Source organism: Rhinolophus ferrumequinum (assembly GCF_004115265.2).
Source record: "Rhinolophus ferrumequinum isolate MPI-CBG mRhiFer1 chromosome 5 unlocalized genomic scaffold, mRhiFer1_v1.p scaffold_110_arrow_ctg1, whole genome shotgun sequence".
Classification (NCBI taxonomy): domain Eukaryota; kingdom Metazoa; phylum Chordata; class Mammalia; order Chiroptera; family Rhinolophidae; genus Rhinolophus; species Rhinolophus ferrumequinum.
The window spans coordinates 168,601-191,716 of record NW_022680355.1 but is presented as its reverse complement, the minus strand read 5'-3'; the positions used below and the strand labels follow the sequence as shown (position 1 = coordinate 191,716).

The 23,116-nt window shown below is 40.6% G+C and overlaps 1 protein-coding gene and 1 long non-coding RNA gene across 4 annotated transcripts in view; one reads left to right on the top strand and one right to left on the bottom strand.

Annotated features, from left to right (window-relative positions):
- LOC117019134 (uncharacterized) overlaps positions 1-1,974 on the bottom strand; it is a 7,157-nt gene extending 5,183 nt beyond the window's left edge. Inside the window, exon 1 of the long non-coding RNA XR_004422427.1 lies at positions 44-1,974. This is a non-coding gene — a long non-coding RNA (uncharacterized LOC117019134). The remainder of the gene's footprint in view (positions 1-43) is intronic.
- SEPHS1 (selenophosphate synthetase 1) overlaps positions 1-23,116 on the top strand; it is a 24,269-nt gene extending 1,153 nt beyond the window's left edge. For 2 of the 3 annotated variants that reach the window (XM_033100565.1, XM_033100564.1), the window contains exons 2-9: positions 1,981-2,250; positions 6,345-6,448; positions 8,446-8,553; positions 9,456-9,610; positions 11,397-11,487; positions 13,754-13,853; positions 19,342-19,554; positions 21,189-23,116. In XM_033100565.1, the coding sequence (XP_032956456.1) occupies positions 2,058-2,250; positions 6,345-6,448; positions 8,446-8,553; positions 9,456-9,610; positions 11,397-11,487; positions 13,754-13,853; positions 19,342-19,554; positions 21,189-21,403 (1,179 nt within the window). In that variant the 5' untranslated portion in view covers positions 1,981-2,057 and the 3' untranslated portion in view covers positions 21,404-23,116. The other variant, XM_033100566.1, reaches the window with a different exon arrangement.

Here is a 23,116-nt window from a genome sequence, read left to right as displayed (position 1 = left end):
TAGGTATCGGGCCGCGGCTGCACCCTCTCCCACCCCCACTTACCGTGCTGCACCAGCCGTGCGGCCCGCTTTGCCATCTCGTCTAAAAATTTAAACGTGCCGGAGAAGGAAAGGGTTAACCGTTGTCTTTAAATATTCATGTCATTGTTTTAAAGGTGTAAACAGGCGGCTTTTGGGCTGTAGTTAACTGCCTTTTATTATGCACAAATACACGTTTATTTTCGCCCCCATTAATTGCTCATATTCCCAAGCACCCCCCCACCCCCGTCCTCATCTCCTCCCCAAAATGTAGGGATTTATTTTTCTTAATGGTCGGATATGAGTGTGTGATTCGTGTCCCTCGTTCCATTTGGAAAAAACTCCTGAGTGTTTTCTGGACTCTGCTGTTTTAAACTTTTTTCCCCTTAGAAATCCGGGAAGATATAAAGGATCTTTAAAAGGAAGTTGGTCCCCCCTATTCCAAATTCCTATCCCTGCTTTTTTTTTTTTTTTTTGGATAGGGATTGGAGGTAGGGAAATAACTGGATACCTCCTAAGTTGGATTTTTTTTCCCCCTGGTAGAAGTGAGGCGGTGCTAAATGTGAGGCGTTTTGAGAGGAAAGGACTGTTGTATTTTGTTTCAAACCCTTCCAAGTCAAAGCTGTTGGACTTTTCCTAACTCTAAAATGGCTTCAAAATTCCCGTCTTGGTTACTTGCTGGCTTTGCTCTCCTGCGGCCCTCTTAGGACAGGTTGTTTTCTTGGAATATTGGAAAGTTTACTCCTGCACAGTTGTAGCTTTCAAACCAAAATCATCGCTCACCCCAAACATGTTTTTGTAAGGATGGTTTGGATTACTGCCCAAAGTCCAGCTTTGTGAGATTTTTTTTTTTTTTTTTTAATGAGTGATGTCCTTCCCAGGAGATTGAGAACTCTATAAATGGGAATTATGTTCTTGATCATACATTTTATAAGGGAAACCGACCCTACAACTTGGGGTGTGTATAATTCAGTGCCAACCTGGAGGTTTGTAAACCCTTGGAGCACATACTGAGTTTTTGGTGTAGCCCCAAAAGTTTCAAATTCAGGAGTACTTGTTTCAGAAAGTTCCAGTGGTACCAAGTACCATAAATGCTAGTCATTTAGTACAGCTTAATTTATCATTTTAGTTCTGCAGTGAAATGGTAATGAGCAGTAGCATATTTTGTGAATGATGTGTGTGTACGAGTTTGTTGGGCGGGATGTTTGCTTTCTAGGAACTAGCACTGCATTAAAACAGCGGAGAACTTTTCCATCACTCTCTTGAATAACATGAACCTGGCTGTGTTACACAGCCATTCCAGTTTTCAAGTTCTTTTCTTTAGTAAGACTTCCTATTATGGGTCATGTTGTGTACTTCTGGCTCAGAGTAAAAACATATTTTCCTAAAATTGAATTTAGCATCATGAAGAATTTCATCAAATGCATTTCCATCAACATCCTTTTTCCACAAAGTATCCAGCAGGCATTTTATTTTTCTATGCGAGAGCGCAAAAGATATCAGAAAAGTTTTCTAGAAAAGTCACGTGAGCCAGAACGTTTAATTTCTAAATCATAGTGCTTCTGAGTTGACAGATGAAATGACTGGATGTTTTTTCCATAATGCTGCCCACTAGAATACCCTTTGGGACTTACTGTTCAAGATGGCACTGTATCCGCTGGCCCATAGTTCCGTCTTCAGAGGAGATCTTCCTTGCTGCCCCTCGGAGCCACAATTATAACACAGACATCAGATCTTCTGTAGAAAATGTCTGTGATGGCATAGTCACTTTTTAAAAATAACTTACTCTGGTGTATGCATCACTGGGACGGACTCCTGTGGCCCCAAATCACTGTCTCCCAGTGGTCTTGTTGATTTCAGCCCTTTTCACATTTACTTTCCATTTTCAGGTATTCATTTGATTCTTGGCAGGTACTGGTGAGAATTCTTCTAATGGTGTTTTTGTGTTTTGGTGATACCCAGGTGAATCTGTAAAGAAACCAGCTGACTAAGAGAGGGAGGGAGGAACCCAGCTGTGAGGTGTGTGTGCCCCGAGAACCATGTCTACACGGGAGTCCTTTAACCCGGAAAGTTATGAATTGGACAAGAGCTTCCGGCTAACCAGATTCACTGAACTGAAGGGCACTGGCTGCAAAGTGCCCCAAGATGTCCTGCAGAAATTGCTGGAATCCTTACAAGAGAACCACTTCCAAGAAGATGAGCAATTTCTGGGAGCAGTTATGCCAAGGCTTGGTATGTGAACCATTGTTTCTCTTACACTTCCCTGAGTAAAAGCATCTTGGCTGCAGTGTAGTCAATGAGTCAAAAACCTGATTTCTCTCCTCCCTGTTGCCTTTAAAAAAAAAAATTCTGTAAGAAGGAGTCAAAGAACAAAGCAATGGTAACTGTGACATTATTGTAACTATGTTATAGTATTGTAACTTATTTGGAGGAAGTACTTGAGATCAAGAAATGTGCTCAAACCATTTTTGTACTATTAAGTACAGGATTCAGACAATTATAGTAAAAGCATTTTTTATTAAATTGTATTTTCTGGTTAGCTAAGAATTAAGAAGAAACTCCTTTATGCCTTTATCTTAAAATTTTCCTTAAAATGCTTGCATTCTCTTCGTTGCCTTAGGAAAGGCGGTGCTTAAGCATCATTGTTCAGTGCATTGACAGCAGTGATTGGTTTGTGGGGGGGGGGGTGATTTGGGGTCCCAAGCTCCTGTGGTGAGGAGGGAGAAGAAAACTGCTTCAGACACAGAAGGGGAGAAGACTGAACTGAATCTGTACTTGACCCCAGGACGTCATCTGGAATTGAATTCCTGATGTCATTAGTAGTTTGCCTTTTCCCAAATATAGGATTTAGAAAGACATTCTAAGCTGTTGGGATATTGTGTGATTTCTTAAGTATGTGATGCAAGACTGTGATCACTTTGCTTTTTGAATGTTTGGCATGTGTTCTAGGAATCTGGATGTTTTATAGTCACAGTATGGCTGGATCAGCTTTCTTATGTAAGGTTTCTGTTTCATTTATTTTCACCCGTTATTTTCTTGTAAAGTTCTCTCTTACAACATTGGTTGTGAACCCAGGGTACTCCTTTCTTCACTTATGTATAAAGCAGGTAAAAGCTGAGTTGCTTTGTTTGGGAAAGAGGAAAGTTTGTCATCAGGATTCTAAGTGCAAACGTGTTCAAAGTGGGGAGAAGAGCTGCATCAGCTCTAACTCTTAGCCGTGGCAAAAAGGGACAGAAGTCGACAGCAAGAGTAGAGGCAGGAAACAGCGGATATAAGAACACAGAGGAAAATAAATCTGGTCACATATGGCTTTTGAGAAGTAAATGAAAGCTGTTGCCCTTTCCCAGAAAAATCCACAAAATTTTGCATTCAGGCATTCTCTGGGGGTAGCGATGGACCCCGGGTTACAAGCAAAAGGATGCGGACGGAAGCATAGTATTAAAGCCATGTACAGAAGTGGTGTACACACTAATGTTACTCTGTACATCTTCTGAACCCTCCTGAGCCTGTTTCCTGATCTGTACAATGGGACAATAATACTTCGTAAACTGCTATACCAGAAATTATCTAAGTATGTATATGCACCATGTGTATATGTACCCACATACATAATACATGTGTGTATGTATGTTTGTCTATACAGGTATTACACACAAATGTACTTACGTGTTTTTAAATTTTTTTCTAAGGGTCACATTTCCTGGATTCTAAGATGGTATTAATTGAAGAATGAATCATACGGTTGTTAATATACACATGCTTATTAAATGTATTCTAACTGAAGGAATGTTAACACCTGAAACTGGAAAAAAAAAAAAAGGAATGTTAAAATAAGTGTGCCTTAGAACCTGGTACGCCTATGGCCTGCTACTTCAGGGGTATCAAGTACTGGTCGTTGCTGGCAGTGGTGGTGGTATGAAGATTGGGGTTTTCTGGGTGGATGGTTTCAGTATTTCTGGAAACCTAGAATTCCCCATCGCCCCCTGGTAATTGAGCATGCATTGCTCAGACTGGTACTCGAAGCTTCTGCCACGCTGGCGCTTCCCTTTTTTTCCACTTGCCCTCCACCTGGATTGTCCCTCTTTCAACTTGACACCCAGCTTTTTTCAGGCCCATGGCCCATCTCAGACTCACCCTCTTTCTCTTCCTCCTTTGAAATTTAGAAGTGATTTGTAAACCAATCACTATACACCAGTGCTGTCCAAAACAAATATGTAAGCCACATGTGTGATTTTAAATTTTCTAGTAGTCATATTTTAAAAAAGTAGAATCAGGTAAAATTAATTGTAATATGTTTCATTTAACCATGTATAAAAATATTATTTCAACACATAATTAATATAAAACATCACTAATGAGATTTGGGTTTTGGATACTAAGTGTGGAAAACCTGGTGTGTCTTTTACACTTCCAGTGTAAATCTGTATTTGGCATAGACATATTTCACATGCTCCATAACCACATGTAGCTGATGGCTTATGAAAGGAAATGTGGATGATGTGAGCTTCTTTTCAGCTCAAGAGTCATCAATTAAGATGCTCTGATGCTGGGTATAAATAGAAATTAAACGCTTTACATATCAAATGTATGTAACTCAGATTTAAGATTACCCAAATTAGAAACATTTAAAGCTAAAATTTAGCAGCTATTTTTAGTGTCTCTCTCAGTAGTCCTGAAGTTGACGCGAACACCTGAAAGAACTACATTTACTCCTTTCCAAAGTGAATGGTCATCTTCTGGGACAACCAGTTAGAATGATCAATTTAGGGGGGAGCAATACGAGTTAAACGTGAGTCGTGCCCTATTTCTACTTACTACAGTAAGGACTAAGAACAAGTGTTAGGTGAAATTCCTGAGAGGCTGCACATACACACGTTTAGATGAACCCTCACACACATTCTCGCCTCATACATGTGAAAACCGATCACTGGTAAACATGTCACAGATTTGTGAGACGCGCCATTCTGAAACTAAACTCGCCATTTCCTAACCGGGTCTTCCACCAAGAGCTTGCCATCTGGCATCGTGAAAGGAAACCAGCCTGTCTTCACAGAGTCTGGGACTTTGTATTCGATTTGATTTGATTTTTGCATGAATAATAGTGGACCAAGACCTGGGGAAGTAAGGTTCCCTTGTGCCCAGGCTCTGTTGGGTATGTCGCTGTCATGGTCCTGATAGTTGTGCCACAGCAGTCATGCAAGATATAGGGATGCACGTCCTCCTTTCATGGGATTTGAGATGATTGATTCTTGTTTCCTGTGGAATTCTGGGTAGCATCCCCTTCCTTTTGTACTTCATCCTGACTTTTTCTCTGCCTTTGGCCAATGGGCTGCACGGTTGACATACTTCGTCAGAGTGCAGGAAGTGTCCTTTTGAGAGAGGTGCAGGAAAGCATTGTTCAGCCTACCTAGTGGGAATGCCGGTGTGAATCTGTGAAATGCCTGCATGATAGGTGGTTTTTAAAGAACTGTAGCCTAGAAGAGCGAGTCTTGACTGTTTCTAAACTGATTTCAGGGAAATACAATTACTTCTGATTAGCCAATCAGTTGTCTATATTTTTCTATTGTTTAGCAACAATTTTAATACGTTAAAATATTTCCAACAGACTTGTTTAGCACATTTTCTCCCCGTTCATATTATAAGTTAGTAAAAGTGACATAAGTTTTTACAAGGGGAATAACATGCAATTTTAAGGCTTCCTCTTTAAAAATGCTTGTGGGGAACCTATACAAAAGACAGGTTACGTAGGTGCCACAGTGTTTAAATACATGCTTGGTTGGAAATGATGAATCCCTGTTACGGCTTTGTCTTCCTTTTTCTTTTGTTTTTTTTAAACTGTCATTTTCATTTTTGACTAAAATGTGGAGGTGTAATAATAGCATTTTATGTGTGTAAAACATTTTACAAATTTCCTGTTGGGAAAACATAATAATGCCCGAGATAAACTCAAATGAACTATAGAAAACAATCTAAGTTATATGTATGCAATTCTCATCTTTAAAGAAATTCTCTACGGTGCCAGTCACATGATATAGTAATACAAAGGAAAGTTTCTATTCAAGGCATCGTTAAGGGCTACACATTATACCATATTGAACTTGAGTCTTCATGACAAACAAATTTTACTCCTATTTTCTAGTGTAAGCTAGTTATGTCTCACGTTTCTTTCAGTGATGCTTCTTGATAGGAAACACGCTGCTGCAGTGGCAGCATGTAGTGTTCCGTAAGCATCGCATACAAAAGTCTTGCTGTCGGAACACTGGTGGCATCAGACGCAATGGCATTTCCTGTTGCTGTGTGGATGATGCTGACTTCCCTCTTTGCAGGCATTGGGATGGATACTTGTGTCATTCCTTTGAGGCATGGCGGTCTTTCCTTGGTTCAAACCACCGATTACATTTATCCTATTGTCGATGACCCTTACATGATGGTAAGTTTGACCCAGGTGTTTTAACATCTGGAACTGCTGTTTGTTTGGTTTTGGTTTGTGGCTGGGTGTGTGTGTGTGTGTGTGTGTGTGTGTGTGTGTGTGTGTTGTTTTTGTATCCAGATTGTTCTCATCCCCCCGCTGCCCTGACGCCCATAGTTGCAGCCCATTGGGCCTATTTCCTGCTCACACTTGCTACTGCTCATGAGCAATTAGGCCGCAGGCGCCATGCTGCGTGTACCTGAGTGTGTGTCTGTGCAAGAACACTTGCTGTCTCCTAACAGTGTCTCCTGACTGGCATGTGCCTAGTTCTTTCTTTGACATTTGTAAACTCCTCACTCCGTGTTTCAGGCCAGAGATGTTACCATACCCTATAACAGGTCTGATCCTAGATGTTTCCTTCCAGAAATAAAGAGCTGAGCATCTCATCACCATCAAACTTTTTGACCATTCTGATTGTGGCCGCTCCCCTCACCCCCAGCTATGTTTTACACTCACTGTATAGAAAAATGTATCTGAACTGCTGCATTGAAGTTCCTAGCTACGGGTCATGCCCGGCTTACATATATTTCCTAACTGTTCATCGCATGCTGCGGCCACAACCCTTTGATCTCGCCAGCTTTAACCTTCTCTCCTACCAGCCAAGAGGAGCTGACGAAGAGATTGGGAACATTCTGTTATTAGAAAATACTAGCAGTTCTTCCTGTGTGCCAAGGGCATTGAGATCAAGCCACACACATAGGCACTTGGGCCATGAGGTGGCTGAACTGGGATGGGGGTGGGGTGTTCGCCTCTCAGGTGCTGGTGACAAGCACACAGGTGACTAGAAACCTGTTTTCCCTCTGCACATCCATCTGTTCTCCCTAGAGCAGTGCTCTGGAGTGACTGAGGTATGTCCCACCTGACCAGGTGGCAAAGGTGGCTAGAACCGGAAGTCCCTCTTTTTCCAGCACCTCTTAAAAGCATCTGAGATGCTTCACTGCCCCAGAACAAGGGGCAGCCCTCACCAATCATCGCTGCAGCCCTCACCAGTGATTGGCACCTCTGAGTTGCAAACCACCTATTGCCTCATTAGTGTTGAAAATGAGACGCAGAAGACTATTGAGCTCACTGCCAGTCTGCCAGGAAGTCATTAAAAAACCTAAACAAGCAAAAAACAACTACTGAAAATGATAATACTTGGGAGTTTGATTACCCTGTGTCAGAAGGAAAATTTGTCATATTCTCCTTTACTGTCCAGATAATGGTAACTTACATTAAAAAGACCTCCAATGGCGATAAGAAAAATCTGTATTACCACATTTCTGTTGAATATTCTTTTCAAGTTCTTTGATGAAATCAGGTAGTTTACTGGGAAATAACTTCTGTTTTTCTTAGAAATCAACCTGACTTCAGGCCTAGATGTGTTTTATTTCTTCTATTATTTTCTTTTTTATTCAAGATGTTTTTTTTTGTTTATCTTCTACAGCCTTGAAAAGAAGCTACAAAAATTTCTTCAAGTGTATAAAAACTATCTTCCCTATAACCAATAAGTCCACATTTTGTTAGAATCTGTTTAGGATAAGTGGCTGTTTCCAAGTTTGCTTTAGGACAGTTGTTTCAGATGTCTTCACTCTGTAGCCCTTCCTCCCAGACCACCAGCTCCAACCTTGCTCTCCCTGACAAACCCCCCACCCCGCCACCCCCAGTCCCCATTCCCCATCTAAATAAACTTCAGACTTCTCCCAATATTTAGAATGGGAAAGAATAAGGAAATTGTTTGGTCTGTCTGAGAAAGAAGAGGTGGTGGTAACAGGAATATCTGAGAAAGAGTGAATGGCCTGGTGGTTCTGCAATTAAGGAAAGGCAACTAGTCTGCCAATCACAGAAACTGAGGACCCCATCCCAGCAGCAACCATCTCTGGGAAGTCCCTGAGTTATGGGATGTGTTGCATAGACTCGCTCTTTGTTTCTACACATGGAAAGTCCCCGTTCTTTCTCACGTCTCCCCTTTCTTCCAGGGCAGGATAGCCTGTGCCAATGTCCTCAGTGACCTCTATGCCATGGGGGTCACAGAATGTGACAATATGTTGATGCTCCTTGGGATCAGTAATAAAATGACCGACAGGGTAAGTAGGATGTGGGCCAGCTGCTTACTTGTCTGCTGTCTTGGTCACATCACTTGACTTGTCAACCCTTCTTTTCCCAACTGTAAAGTGAGGAGCCCAGGCTGCATGGCTTCCATATTTTGTCTGGCTCTCCACTTTTTGGCAGTTGTCAGTGAATTAAAATTTTCATTTCCACCGCCTGCTTCCCTTTCTCTCTTCTGTATAGACTGAAGCCAAGACATTTATGTTTGTTTTAGTAAAGTGTAGGCCACAGTAATAGCACCTCCATGCCAGCCCTGTGGCCTGGGCTAGCCTTACAGACCCAGGGCACATGGGCCCCAGGGGCCTGGCACCCTTCCCCTTGGGTGTTGGTTGGGTGACTGAGGTATCACATGTGTTCCCATGCTTACCTGGCAGTGTCTATGGCCTTGCTACTGGCGCCTCATGTAGATTATTTTTGAAAAGTTTTTGTTTTTGTCCTCCCACAAGAAGCTTGCCCTGCATCACAGAAATGAGAATTTTCAGTAGGTGCTTTTCTGCCTGCACAACGTGAGCTTGGGCCATCAGTTGTGCATAGAGGGAGGGCATGTGGGTGTGTAGTAAAGGAGTCTTGGGAGTTCTTAAGGACCATTTCAATTAAGAGCTGGTCAGATTTTGGGCAGCTTCGTGCACCCAGTCAACTACACTCCAGTTTTTATTTCTTTGTTGTCTGGGTTTCATTCACCTTGTAACCTAGAACATCTTTCAGCTTTTGATAAAATGGCTACAATGTAAACTGTTTCCTCCTCCTTTCTTCCTGCCTGGGCCTATCAACTTTCAGGACTTCCTTTAGGGTTTAATGATCCTTTTTATAACTACAAGTGTAGATTATTTTCTCAGTGTTGACCAGAATTATGTGACTTTTGTGTCCTTTTAAACCCTAGGAAAGGGATAAAGTGATGCCCCTAATTATACAGGGTTTTAAAGATGCAGCAGAGGAGGCAGGAACGTCTGTGACGGGCGGCCAAACAGTGTTAAACCCCTGGATTGTTCTGGGAGGAGTGGCTACAACTGTCTGCCAGCCCAATGAATTCATCATGTAAGTTGGTTCTGTTCCATGTCACCTGGCCTGGTTCGCTTTCTTTTCCTAAGATAGATTCATTGAGATAAAATTCGCATGCCATAAAACTCACCCATTGAAAGTGTAGAATTCAGTGGTCTTTGGTATATTCACAGAGTTTTGCAACCATCACCAGAGTCGATTTTAGAACATTTTCATCACCCCAGTAAGAAACCTTGTCCTCCTTAGCTGTCACTCCCCATTCTGGCATCTTTCACTTCACATAATATTAGCAGAATATTTTTAAGATTCTTCCATTTTGCGGCACGTATCAGTACTTTCTTCCTGTTTTTTAAAATTTTTATTTTTATTGCAGTATAATTCATATAACAAAATTTTACGTAACATAAAATCCAACATTTTAAAATATACAACTTGTTGGGTATTTTTGTATTCACAAGGTTGTGCAACCATCACCACTGTCCAATTCCAGAATAGCCCAATCACCCCTCCAAACAAGGCCTGTATCCATAAGCAGTCACTCCCAATCGCCTGGAAACCACTAGTGTACTTTCTGTCTGTGGATTTGCCAATTCTAGGCATTTCATACAGATGGAATCATACAATTTGTGATGTTTTGTGTCTGGCTTTTTCTACTGAGCATAATGCTTTCAAGGGTTCTCCATGTTGTGGCACGTATGGTACTTCATTCCTTTTTATGGCTAGATAATGTTCCATCTTACGGACACATCACAGTTTATCTATTGATAGGTGGTAGACCTTTGGGTTATTTCCACCTATTGTGAATGATGCTGCTATGAACATTTGTGTGCCAGCTTTTGTGGACGTATGTCTTTCTTCTCTTGGGTATATACCTAAGAAACACTGGCTCATGTGGTAACTGTTTAACCAACAGCGATGGAGGAGAGTTCCAATGTCTCCACATTCTCTCCAGTATTTGTGTTACTGGTTTTCTGATAACAGCCATCCTAGTGGGTTGAGGTGATACCTCACTGTGGTTTGCTTGGCATTTCCCTGGTGGCTACTGATATTGAGCAGCTTTTATGTGCTTTTTGGCCATTGCTAGATCTTTGGAGCAGTTTCCCTTGACACAAGTTATCACTTTCCACATTTGATGTCTTGTTAAGGAAAGCCACTCTGATTATTTTCTGAAGGAAGCAGAAACCCCATTTGTTTTTCCTAGTTCGCGAATAGGTAGCGATAGGCACCGTCTTCACAAGGCTCAGAATTCAAAAGGTAGAAAAGGCTGCCCAGTGTGACCCCTCACCCATCATCCTGCGTCACCAGTTTCCCTTCCTGTCTTCATTCGGTACGCTGGGTGCCAAGTGGGAAACTTAGTATTGGTCAGTCTGAGTTTGAATCTTTGCTGAAATCACCAAAACATGAAACCCACAGACTTGAGCCAAATTGCACAGCCTGAGAAACAATCTTTGTTTCGGAAGTCTCGTTGCCTCAGAAGCATGGTGGGTCTGTACTGAAAATGGCATACGAGCATGGTGGAATCAGGGCCTGATGAGAACTCTGCCTGTGGAGGCTGAGTGATTTGCTTCTTTGTAAACTTTTGGGGGTGGGGGTGGACTAGTAGGTAATTGGTGGGCGCTTCAGTCCTCTTTCAGTGATTTTGTTCCAGTAGTAGCAGCCTCAGTAGCAAGTTGCAAAGCTCTAATACATGGTGGCAATTGGCTTAAATTTAAGTGTTCGTAAATGCAAATATGTTTTTAGCAGCCTTTTCTTTCTCCTGTTTAACTGATGAGTTTAACTGATGGTTAATTTGACCAGACCTTGCCCTGATTCTTTGCTTCAGGCCAGATAATGCAGTGCCTGGGGACGTGCTTGTGCTGACGAAGCCCCTGGGGACACAAGTGGCCGTGGCCGTGCACCAGTGGCTGGATATCGTGAGTGACCCTGTCTGCCTTGGGGGAGGGAGAGCTAAACAGGGATTCTCAGGATTGTGATAGTTTTCATTGGAGGGTTCGGAGAGAAGGGCATTGGTTTACACATCAGGCCAAGTGAGTATCTTTTCGTCTGCTAGTGCTGGAGTGTGCTTTCACTAGAAGGTGTACCTCCTCCTGAAGTGAGTGCTGCTTCTGTCCATAAAGGAAGCCTTGCCTCTTGGACATGTTCTGACATGTTTCAGGTCTGGATCCTCTTAATGTCACCAGCTGTCTTCTAAAAATGAGCTCTATTTCCAGTGCCAGGGAGTTTAGTATAAGTCATGTCCTTATAGAAATCCTAGGAATTGTCCACGTTCTTTTATTAAATCAGAGTTTCATGTATTGAATGGTTAAAGTAGGTAAGCTCCAGCTTGGGGCTTCACAGAAGCTCTATGAGAATTTGGGAGACAGTGAATTTGGTTTATTTGGTGTTGAGATAGCTTTATCTTTCATATCTTAAACATCACTAAAAAATAATATGGAGGAGAATGTGTAGAAATGTGTAGTGCTTGGGGATAAAGAAGGCCAGGGTTACTGATAGTTTAAATTATTCTAGTCATGAGGTTTTTGGCTGTTTTTGTTGTTTTGTTTTTCTAAATTAATTAGTAACTCAAAACATTTTGATAAATAATTGCCTTGTGGAGAAAGCATCTAGAATATAAAGATATTTATCCCAAGTCACTCTTCCACTGAGCTATAATCATAATTCATTTAAGATTTTTCTCACTGCCATAACAACTCAAAAGTTAATACGATTGTGGTATATTTCACATATCTTGGTGCTTTTAATTTCTGCAACTGTCATCTAAAGCTACCAGTCTTGATAAACAGTTGAAAAAGAAGAATAATTTTATGTTATTCATCAACCAAGTGTATGTTAGCTTGATATAGCAGAGCAGAGTAAATCTCTACGGCTGCCACAGTCTTCAGTTCTCTTTCCCTTCTCCCCCAGTGATGGTGGGGTGATTTCCCATTAGGCACGATCCTCTGTAAGTCTGACGCGAAGGCCATGACAGGGCAGGAATCCACAGAGTTGCTCTGCAGTACAGATGCCCAGGTCTGAGTCATTTAGCAAGAGAGTGGGAAGCAGGTGAAGCAAAGGTGCATCAAAGATGAGGGATCTAAGATCCTTCTGTCATCCTACCTCCAACTCGACACCTCCTTTGCCTTTTTTTTTTTTTTACCAGTTTTTAAAAAATGCTCAGAATTGAAAAAAGCAAGTTTCAGTGACTATGCAATAGCACAATACCCTTTCTGTAAAAGTCAGAAGCAACCAAAGAACATATTGTTTAGTCATCTATATGTCTGAGAACACTAGTTTTTGAAAGTCAGGGGAATGATGAGTCTAAACTTCAGAATAGTTGTTACTTCTGGGGGTGAGAAGGGGGTCAGTAGGGTAATGGAGGAACACATAGACTTAAGGTACTGCATTGAGTGGTGGATTGCTGGGTATTACTAAAATATCACTGGGTGCATGCATGAGTGACGGCCATCAGTGTACCGTGATGACAGTGTGTCAAGACCCATAATCGTGATGCTCGCTTCTTTGAAAATCAGACTGAGGAAAAAGGGAAACACTTCCTTCTCCTTACTTTTATGACATACCTTTGTGGTCACTCCGGCTGTCCCCAGTGCACACGCAATCCAAGTTCCTTTCACATTCATGTGTCCATCAGGATGACTTGATCCAGAACTCAGGTAAAGTCAGGAACAGCAGAATTATATGAAAAATGAAAGCCATCGGTTTCATAGGGGCGATGGGGAGGAGAGCCAAAGGACATTCCAAACTTCTCAGATGTGATTCACGCCCTACCACGCCGGAGACGAGCACCAGTGGTAGCTCCTCTTACTGCCTGCGCACTGCGGCCAAGGGGCCCGCTGGCTCACACATCCCGTAAATCGCAGTATTTGACCACAGTAGTGTGGGTTGAAAGCACAAAAGATACCATGATAATATGTCTAGTGGACACCTAAAATGATAGTCATGGGGAAGAAAGAAAGAAAACTCAATATTGCTTACAAAATTAGATAAAAATTAGGTTGGTGCAAAAATGATTGCAGTGTTTGTATTTATTTTTGACCTTTTACACCGCAGTTACTTTTGCACCAACCTAATAAAACTCCCCATATGACTAAGGAAACATAGACCTTTTCTTTCAAGGGTTTGAAGTGAAGATTAATCACATCTTTTCGCTCCTTTCCCCCTCACCTGTGTTCCTGTTACTAGCCTGAAAAGTGGAATAAGATTAAACTCGTGGTCACCCAGGAAGATGTGGAGTTGGCGTACCAGGAGGCCATGATGAACATGGCGCGGCTCAACAGGACAGGTACGGGGGCGCCTGCCGCGCGCAGGCCGGGCGGGCCACGGACAGGCTCAGTTGCGGTGGGTTGTTTTTCCTCCACATCTCTTTTTATGTTAAAAAAAGACGATTCTTAGCCGGAGGAGCAGGCCCACCTTGGGTCAGATTTGGCCAGTGACTGCAGACTGTCTTTTAGACAGATTTGGGTTTGAGAATGAAATGTGCTTTTAGATCTTGTATGTATTCCTTTTTGGCCAAAAGGGGAAAAACAGGATCGTAGTCACAGGATTATTAAAAAGAAAAGGTCCATGAAGCACCAAAAAGAATGACTAGCACGCAGTTTACAAAGTTCACGCATTCAGTCCACGTTTAATGAGCCCCTATAGTGTCTTCCATTCTAAGTGCTAGGGACACCGCAGTGAAAAAAACAGAACCCCTGCCCTCTTGGAGTTACATGGTAAATGCTCGTTTGCTTCCAAGTCATCTGCACAGAGCAGCACCCACATGCAGAACGTGGCGTTGGGAGCCCAGCTGCCCCTCCCACACCCAGCTCCTGGGTTCCCACGTGGGGGTAGCCACTGTTCTGAGTCTAATGTTTATTCTCATGCATTTAAAAATTTTTATCAACGTAGACTTGTATCCTTAAGCAATAAATTCATTTTGCGTTTTTTTGCTTTATTGAAGCATACATGTATCTGTCTTTCTTGTTTTGTCCACTGATGTTCCTGAGCAGAATGCCCAGTGTGTGTGACTTTCTTTTTCACCACTGTATGGTTTTCCACTCCGTGACGTACTTCTCTGGCCTATTGCTGTTGGGCATTTGGGTTCCTGCTGAGAACCTGCTCGGCCCAGACTTCTGGTGCACATGTCTGCGAGGTCTGTCCTGCCTCAGCTTTGTAGATGGTGCTAATTGTTTTCCAAACTGGTTGTTACAACAGTTTACAATGGTACAGCTACATTTAAATTTTTTCTTTAATATATTTTCTCTTCCCATGTATTGTATATATTTTTCTACGGTAAAAAAGTCATATAACCATTACAGAAAAGTTTTTAGAAAATGAAAAAAGGAGAGAAAAAACATTGTCTGTAGTCCCACCATCCAAAACAGCTTCTGTGAATATTTTTAAGTATTCTTCTGGGATTTTTTTTCTGTTCAGTTGGTGGTTTACTGTTGTTTGATTATCGATGCTTTAAACTCGTGGTTATCATACATTTTATGTGTTTGGAACCTTTTTTCATTTAACATTACTAAATTCTTTTTTCCATATTATATAACTCGAGAACACATACTTTTTAATGGCTAGATGTTCTACCAGAGAGATATGCCATAATTAATTTACCTTTTGCCACTTCTGAACTATTTATTTTGAGATCAAATTTTTCATAAGTCTTTTCTGCATTCTAGGACTATTTCTTTGGATATATTCCAAAGTTGAATAGTAATTATTTAATTCTTTGTCTTCAGATGTCTTATCACTTACAACCATGGCTTTTGTGTTTCTGTTCCTGTGCCACTTGAACTGTTTAAGGAGTCTTTCTCCCTTTTTTGGTCCTTCAAATTAAGTAGGTTAACAATGAAAACGTGATTTGTAATGGATTTACTTTTATCCATGAGTTACTATTTTGCTTATATTTGAGCATTTAAGATTCCCCCATCCGTATTTTTTTATACATTGTTGGTAGCGGTACAATATGGCAGAATGCTTCTGGAGGAGTATTTGGTCATATCTAGCAAAAATTATGGGTATATTTATTTGACCGAGCAGTCCCATTTCTGTGAATCTGTCTCAAAGCTACAGTGGCCAAAATATGAAATGACATGTACAGGGCCACTCATTGGAGCACTGGTTATTATTGCAAAAGAAGAAAACAATCCAAATGTCCATCAACAGGTGACTGAATTCTTTAATCCACTTGTACACAGTAGAATACTATACAGCTATAAAAGGGACGAGAGATCTTTATTACTAAGGAGCTGTCTCTAGAATATGATCAAATGAAAAAAGCAAGGGACAGAAACATATATACAGTATGCTACATTTTGTGTATTCATATGAATATGAAGTAATGCGTATTTTATACTTTCAAAAAGAAGCAATGGAAAAATAAATCATTAATAAAAATTGTTACATGTAAGAGGGAATAAGGAAGCAGGCCCTCTGAACATGCATTGTTTTATAAGTTTGACTTTGAAATGTTTTATATAATTTTCTGTAATTAAAAAAATAAAGAGCATACCTTACAAATCCAAACCAAATAAAAAAAAAGTTGCCTAACATATATCCACTTAGTGGCAAAAGCACCTGGGGAAGAATTATTTGAAATCACCTTGAGCCTGTTTTCTTCAGTGTATACCCTCAGGACAAAAACCCAGAAAAATACCTCATTGTATTCAGTGGGTTTTTGTTTGTGAGAATGTCGGTATAGTAAGGTAAAGCAAATATGTGAATGTAATTAGGAACAAAGATTTTAAGAATAAGAGAAAAGATAAGATTAAAGAAGCTAAGTAAAAACTGTAATCTTTGGAATTATTGTTATGAACTTGGGATTTTTTTCTTTAAAAATGCTTATTTCTGAGCTCATTGAAAAGGCCTTGAAGCAGTGATAACCCATTAGTAATCAATTCTAGTGTTTAGAATCGATTCTATTGTCTAGAATTGATCAATTCTAGTGTCTAGAAGTGAAAATTACCATTTTCCACTAAAAAATGCCAGGACTCTTTGGGAAAATGGCTGATTCCAACTCTGGGATAGGAAATAGAAAAGATAAGCCAGGGACATCCTGTGCCTGACAGTAATGGAAGAGCTGTCAACGACTAATGGGATCCTGTCACCTCACATAACTTGTCACACTGGAGGGGGCAGACAATTTGAGTATTAAAAGGAGGAGTAACCAGTCATTTGTAGTATATCAAGTATCTAAAAGTCAGTGAGTTCATAGTGATAATTAAAACATTTCTGGTCACCTTTGTAAGTTGCTAGGGCACCAGCTTATTCTGAAAATAAGTAAAAGCAACCAACCACATATTTTACTGTTCTTGTATGGATTGTATTTTGGGAGAACCACATACATTTTAAAAAAATTCTCTATAAAAAAGTCACATCAAATAAGTGCAGAAGAATGACTGAATTACCAATTTGCTATTTTTGCTGCTCCTTTGATTAAACCTCAACAACAAACAGCAGTGGCTGCTAAAACTAGTTATCAAGACAATGTGACATTGGTGAGAAAACAGAACAGTGTATCAGTGGAACAGAATAGCATCCAGAAATAGAGCCACCTAAATACAGTCAACTGATCTTTGACAAAAGAGCGAAGACAGTTCAATGGAGAAAGATAATCTTTTAAACAAATGGTGCCTAAACTACTGTTGGTCCACGGGCAAAAAATGATTATAGACACTGGCCTTACACCTTTCATGAACATTAACTCAAAATGGATTGTAGACCTAAATGTGAAATGCAAAACTGTCAAACTCCTAAAGATATCATAGAAGAAAATTTAGGTGACCTTGGGTTTCGTGATGTCTTTAGATACAACACCAAAAACACTACCCATGAAAGAAAAGAAATTGACAAGTTGGATTTCATTAATATAGAAAAACTGCTCTGTGAAAGACACTAAGAGGATAAAAAGACAAGCCACAGTGTGCGAGAAAATCTGCAAAACAATTCTGACAAAGGACTAGTTTTCAGAACATAAAAAGAACTCTTAAAACTCAACATTAAGAAAACAACTCAATTTAAAAAATGGGCAAAAGATCTGAACAGACACCTCATTAAAGAAGATATACAGATGACAATCATATGAAAAGATGTTCCACATTATGTGTCATTGGGGAATTACAATTTAAGACAACGGGATACTAATAGTACATACCTACTGTGTTTCCCCGAAAATAAGACCTAACCAGACAATCAGCTCTAATGCGTCTTTTGGAGCAAAAATTAATATAGGTCTTATACTCAGACCGAGTCCTATATTAATATATTATATCATACTGGGTCTTATATTAATTTTTGCTCCAAAAGACGCATTAGAGCTGATGGTCTGGCTAGGTCTTATTTTTGGGGAAACAGGGTACTAGTAGAATGGTTTAAATCCAAAACACTGACAACACCAAATGCTGCCGGGGATGTGAAGCAACACAACTCTCATCCATTGCTGGTAGGAATGCAACATGGTACAGCCACTTTGGAAGACAGTTTGGCAGTCTGTTACAAAACTAAATATACTAATATGACTCAGCAATTGTGCTCCTTGGTATTTACCCATATGAATTGAAAACTTCTGTCCACTCAAAGATCTGCACACAGATGTTTGTCTGCACACAGCTTTACTCAATAATTGCCAAAATTTGGAAGCAGTCAGGAGACCCTTCAGTAGGTGAATGGATCAACAAACGGGTCCATCCAGACACGGGAATATTATTAATTGCTAAAAAGAAGAGCTATCAAGCCATGAAAAGACATGGAGGGACCTTAAACACATTATTACTAAGCGAAAGAAGCCAATCTGAAAAGACCAAATACTGTGATTCTAACTCTGACATTCTGGAAAAGGCAAAAAAGTGTGGAGACAGTAACAAGATCAGTGGTTGCCAGGGGTAGGGGAGGAGGGATGAATAGGAGAGCACAGGAATTTTAGGGCAGTGAAACTACTGTGTATGATAATGTAATGATAGACACATCATGCATACATTTGTCAACACCCACAGACTACATCAAGAGTGAGGCCTTTTATGAACTGTGAACTTCAGTTACTGACGTGTCAGTATTGACTCAGTACTTAAATGTACCACCCTGATGGCAGAGGGGACATATGGGACCTTCCTGGACTGTCCACTCAATTTTCTGTAAATGTAAAACTCCCAAAATAAAGTATTAATTTATTTTAATTAAAATATAAGAAGTTAATCTTTTAGACAGTTCACTTCTAGCGAGATTGCCTTGAATTTAGGTTCAGTTTTTAAAAGTCCTGTTCTTTGATTTTAGGGTGGTTTAGACAAGTTTAATTTTCATTGTGATTGTAATTGTTCTTTACAGATGTTTTAGTTTATTTGGAAATTACAATTAATTGAAGTGGCTGATAGTTCATCTAAGCGGTTCAAATTACAATAGATCAGCTTCCAGAATTTCAGCATTTGAAATAGTAACTGTCATACACATAGGTTACAATAAACAGGCTGGTTTTCTTTCCTTGAAAAAAGGTCTAAAATTGCTGTTTCACGAATGAAATTGTATAGTATAGTATGTCTCCAAAGTGCCATTTTTTTTTGACCCCTTTTTTTCTCTCCTCTTCACTCTTGTATTTATTTTACCCTTTAAGTCTGGGTTTTGTTGATTTTTTTAAAAAGTCTATTTTCCATGATTTCAGTATGCCATCTCCCTGACAATTAGGAACTTTGAGAGCAAAGCATTTTTAAGACCTTGAGGAAAGGTGGGTTTTTGTTTTTGTCTCAGAAAGTCTCCATTTATTCCACCAGATAACATATTCCTTTTCTGGTCTCTGCCAGCTGCGGGACTCATGCACACGTTCAACGCCCACGCCGCCACCGACATCACGGGCTTTGGGATTCTCGGCCACGCGCAGAACCTGGCCAAGCAGCAGAGGAACGAGGTGTCCTTTGTGATTCACAACCTTCCTGTCCTGGCCAAGATGGCTGCCGTGAGCAAGGCCTGTGGGAACATGTTTGGCCTCATGCACGGGACCTGCCCGGAGACATCAGGTACAAGGATCCCAGGCCCAAACCTGAGGATTAACTAGTGAGGCTAATGGAAAGTTCTGTGAGAAGGAGGAAGCCAAGTACGAGAACGTGACCCCATTTTGTGTGAGGTCAGTGCTGACAACCTTGGCCGCCTTAGCAACGGACGTTCTCCGCCCTTCTGTGCTGTAGGTGACCTGTCTCCCGCCGTCCTGTGTGCGCTTGAGCAGCGTCAAGTCCAGCACTTCTGTGTTTGGTGACAGGATGGGAGGGAGGAAGGTTATGGGAAAAATACGTCCTGACTCGGTTTTTCAATGGAAACCTAGTGTTTGAAATAACTGTCATACCCACAGCTTACCTTAAACAGGCTGCTTTTTCTTTCTTCCTTGGAAAAAGGTCTAAAATTGCTGTTTTAAGGATCAAATAGTATAGTGTCTCCAAAGTGCCTTTTTTTTTGACCCATTTTTCTCTCCTCTTCACTCCTGTATTTAATCCTTTAAGCCCTCCCCCTTTTCAGTCTCTCATTTCTATTTCCTCTATACCTCAGTAATTTCCCTACCCTGGCAAAAGAGTCGAAATCATCTGGACATTTGAAAAATATATATGCCTACACTTGACCCCTAGGAAACCCAATTGAGTCAGACAGGGATAGGCCTGGGCCATCAATAATTATAACAGCTCCCCAAAAAGTTCTGGGGTGCAGCCAGAGTTGATGACCACAAAGGCCTGCCCACACGTCAGAAGGGCTGTGGTTCTCTGGCAGGCCTCTCAGCTTTAATAGAAGACCCTGTCTTTAAAAAAGAAGCAAAACCCATTTTTTAGAAATTAGCTCAAAGAGGGTAACTAAACTTTTGGTTCTGTATCTGGCTGGCTAGCATGGTGCCTGCCACCTGATGGGCTACTAGCGCCACCTGGTGGGCACTGGGTGAATGTTGAATAAGTTAACCAATATTGCTAACAAATTCAGTTTCCTTTATTCAAAAAGGAGAAGTTTTTACTTTTTGGTAAAAGTACAGTATACCTTTTTTCCTGATTGTGTTATTTCTACTTACAAATGTAAAATTTTCTGTCCTTGCTACTGAAATAGCAATGGTTTATTTTAACGTACTCTATACTTTTTTGAAGATAATGACAGAGCCCATTAGAGAAGCTAGATACTTTGCGCTCTTTCATGATATTAATTTCCAAATTAAAAAAAATACTGAAGAGCCTTTTTTGTAAAACGAGGAATCCATGTATGGAATTAAATTGAAAAGGAAAACTTTCCTTGTGTGTTTAAATATTTCAGTGTAGCATGGAAAAAATAGCTGCCACAAATATATGTTCTTGAGGCCTCAAACACCTTAATCCTACACAGCGTTCAGTGACTCACAAGTAGGTCATTTTCACAGTTTAAAGTTTGTTATTGTGTGTGTGCTTTTTTTTTTTTACTACAGGAGGAGTTTTCCAAGCAATTGCTTGATGAATTTACTCTGTGGAAGAGGGGAAGGCGGCTCTTCGTGGCTGAAGGGAAGGGGCAGCTTGCACGCAGGCAGGAATGAGTGCTTGGTTGAGCACAGATCCGGGCAGGAGTGTTTTAGAAAGACAGTGGCAGAGAAGCTGCTCACACAGCATCACACCTAACGATCATCCTTTTTTTTTTTCCCCCCCTTTGCCAGGAGGCCTTCTGATCTGTTTACCACGTGAGCAAGCCGCTCGGTTCTGTGCAGAGATAAAGTCCCCCAAATATGGTGAAGGTCACCAAGCATGGATTATTGGGATCGTAGAGAAGGGCAACCGTACGGCCAGAATCATAGACAAGCCCCGGATCATTGAAGTGGCACCGCAGGTGGCCACTCAAAATGTGAATCCCACACCTGGTGCCACCTCTTAATCTAGACCGAAATAGCTGTTTGGTTTTGTTTTTAAATAGATCTATTTCCTTTACCATCATTTCAATTAAAGACTATAAACAACAACAAAAATCTCATTGTGTCTACACATCTGGTGACCTGAGGTCGATTTGTGAATGGATGCAATTAATCAAATCAAATCCATTGCCTTTTTTTCCTGTTACATTAACTGAAGATGCACCTAATCTTGAGGCAGCTTCTGAGTTGAGAATTATATTGTTATCCAATACTGTTGATTCATTTTGAATCTTTAGACACTTATCTCTTGCCGCATAGGCTCTTTTTAAAGGTGCTTTCACATAGCACAGACGTTACCAATCGTAGTGTCAAGTCACTGTGTGTCTTTCATTTCATGTGTATTTATCATCAGTCTGATCTTTTTTAAGTGTCTTGAATGGTATTCTGGAAAGACGGGATTGGTAAGTGACACAGTGGTATTCCAGTACGAAGAGGGTTGCATGGTCCCTTCGAGTCTTTGACTTGTTAAGCGCTCGGTCCTCTTAATTCAAGAGCATCTCTTTGACCCAGGACATTTCCCAATAGTGCACTCAGTTAAACAAGGCAAGTGCTTAACTCTGCATGGAAAAGCACTTGGAAGACAAAAAAGATACTTTATTTTATTTTTTGTAGCCTTCCTACTATTTACAGTAATATCATTAACTGTTTTCTTTATCGATAGCAAAAAAAGATACTTTTTGCAATGTAATTAGATGTTCTATAGTGCAGCAAGGAATTGCCTCCTGAAAGGGCGTTCATGTATGATACTCATTTACAATTCAATATATAATTAACAACACAAATAATTTTTAAATAGAATCAATAATAAAGACTGTTCTGTGGATAGTAGTGCTTAATACATTTTATATTTTGTATAGTGATTTCAGGCCTTTTGTTTTCATCAAATCAGCTATTTAGCCTAATTCTGAGCATTATTTTGTCCTTTGCGCCAGTACTTTTTTGTGCACGCTTTTTGTGATGTGTTAAAAACCTGCATTGCCAACATTGCAGCTCGAACTTAAACTTGTTATTCAAATAAATATTTAATTTTTTTTATTGCTCTTGTATAATCAGATGCCCCTTTTAGTATTATTTTAGAAGCATCGGGAGGGTTTTGGCTAAAGTACAATTTATTGGGGAAAACTAGATTTTAGTTTTATAAAACTTTTAAGTCTTTCATGGGACCTATATTTTCTTGAATTAAATTTTGTAGTTCTAGGACAAACAGGTGATCTAAAAAGGTGTTTGTCTGTGTTACTTAGAAACAGAGGCTTCCTTATGTTGTAACCTACTAAGCAGTTTGGAGGGATCCCTGTTATTAAGCACAAGTGCACCAACCCCCCAAGTGTCTGCATAAGAGAAAAAGCACCATGTCCCTGCAAGTTTCCGAACGCTTCCCGCTTACAGGCACCAAAGCCCTGTCAACTGATCAACTTGCCAAAGGAAACTGCCACTCGGGAGAGGGAGCCCCTGGAAGAGGCTTTCCCGTGGACACACACCCCCCTCAGGAGCCCCAGGGCAGCCTGTCTGGCATGTGTCACTGGAACTCAAGCCATAAGGACGATCGGTGTGCAGTACCTGAGAGGCTGCGACAGAACTGACATTAATTGGACTTTTTAAAGGGATTTATACAGATGTTGGTCCTCAAAAGTTACAAACCAGTGGTCTGCAAAATAAAATGTGTTGGAAACCTCTGA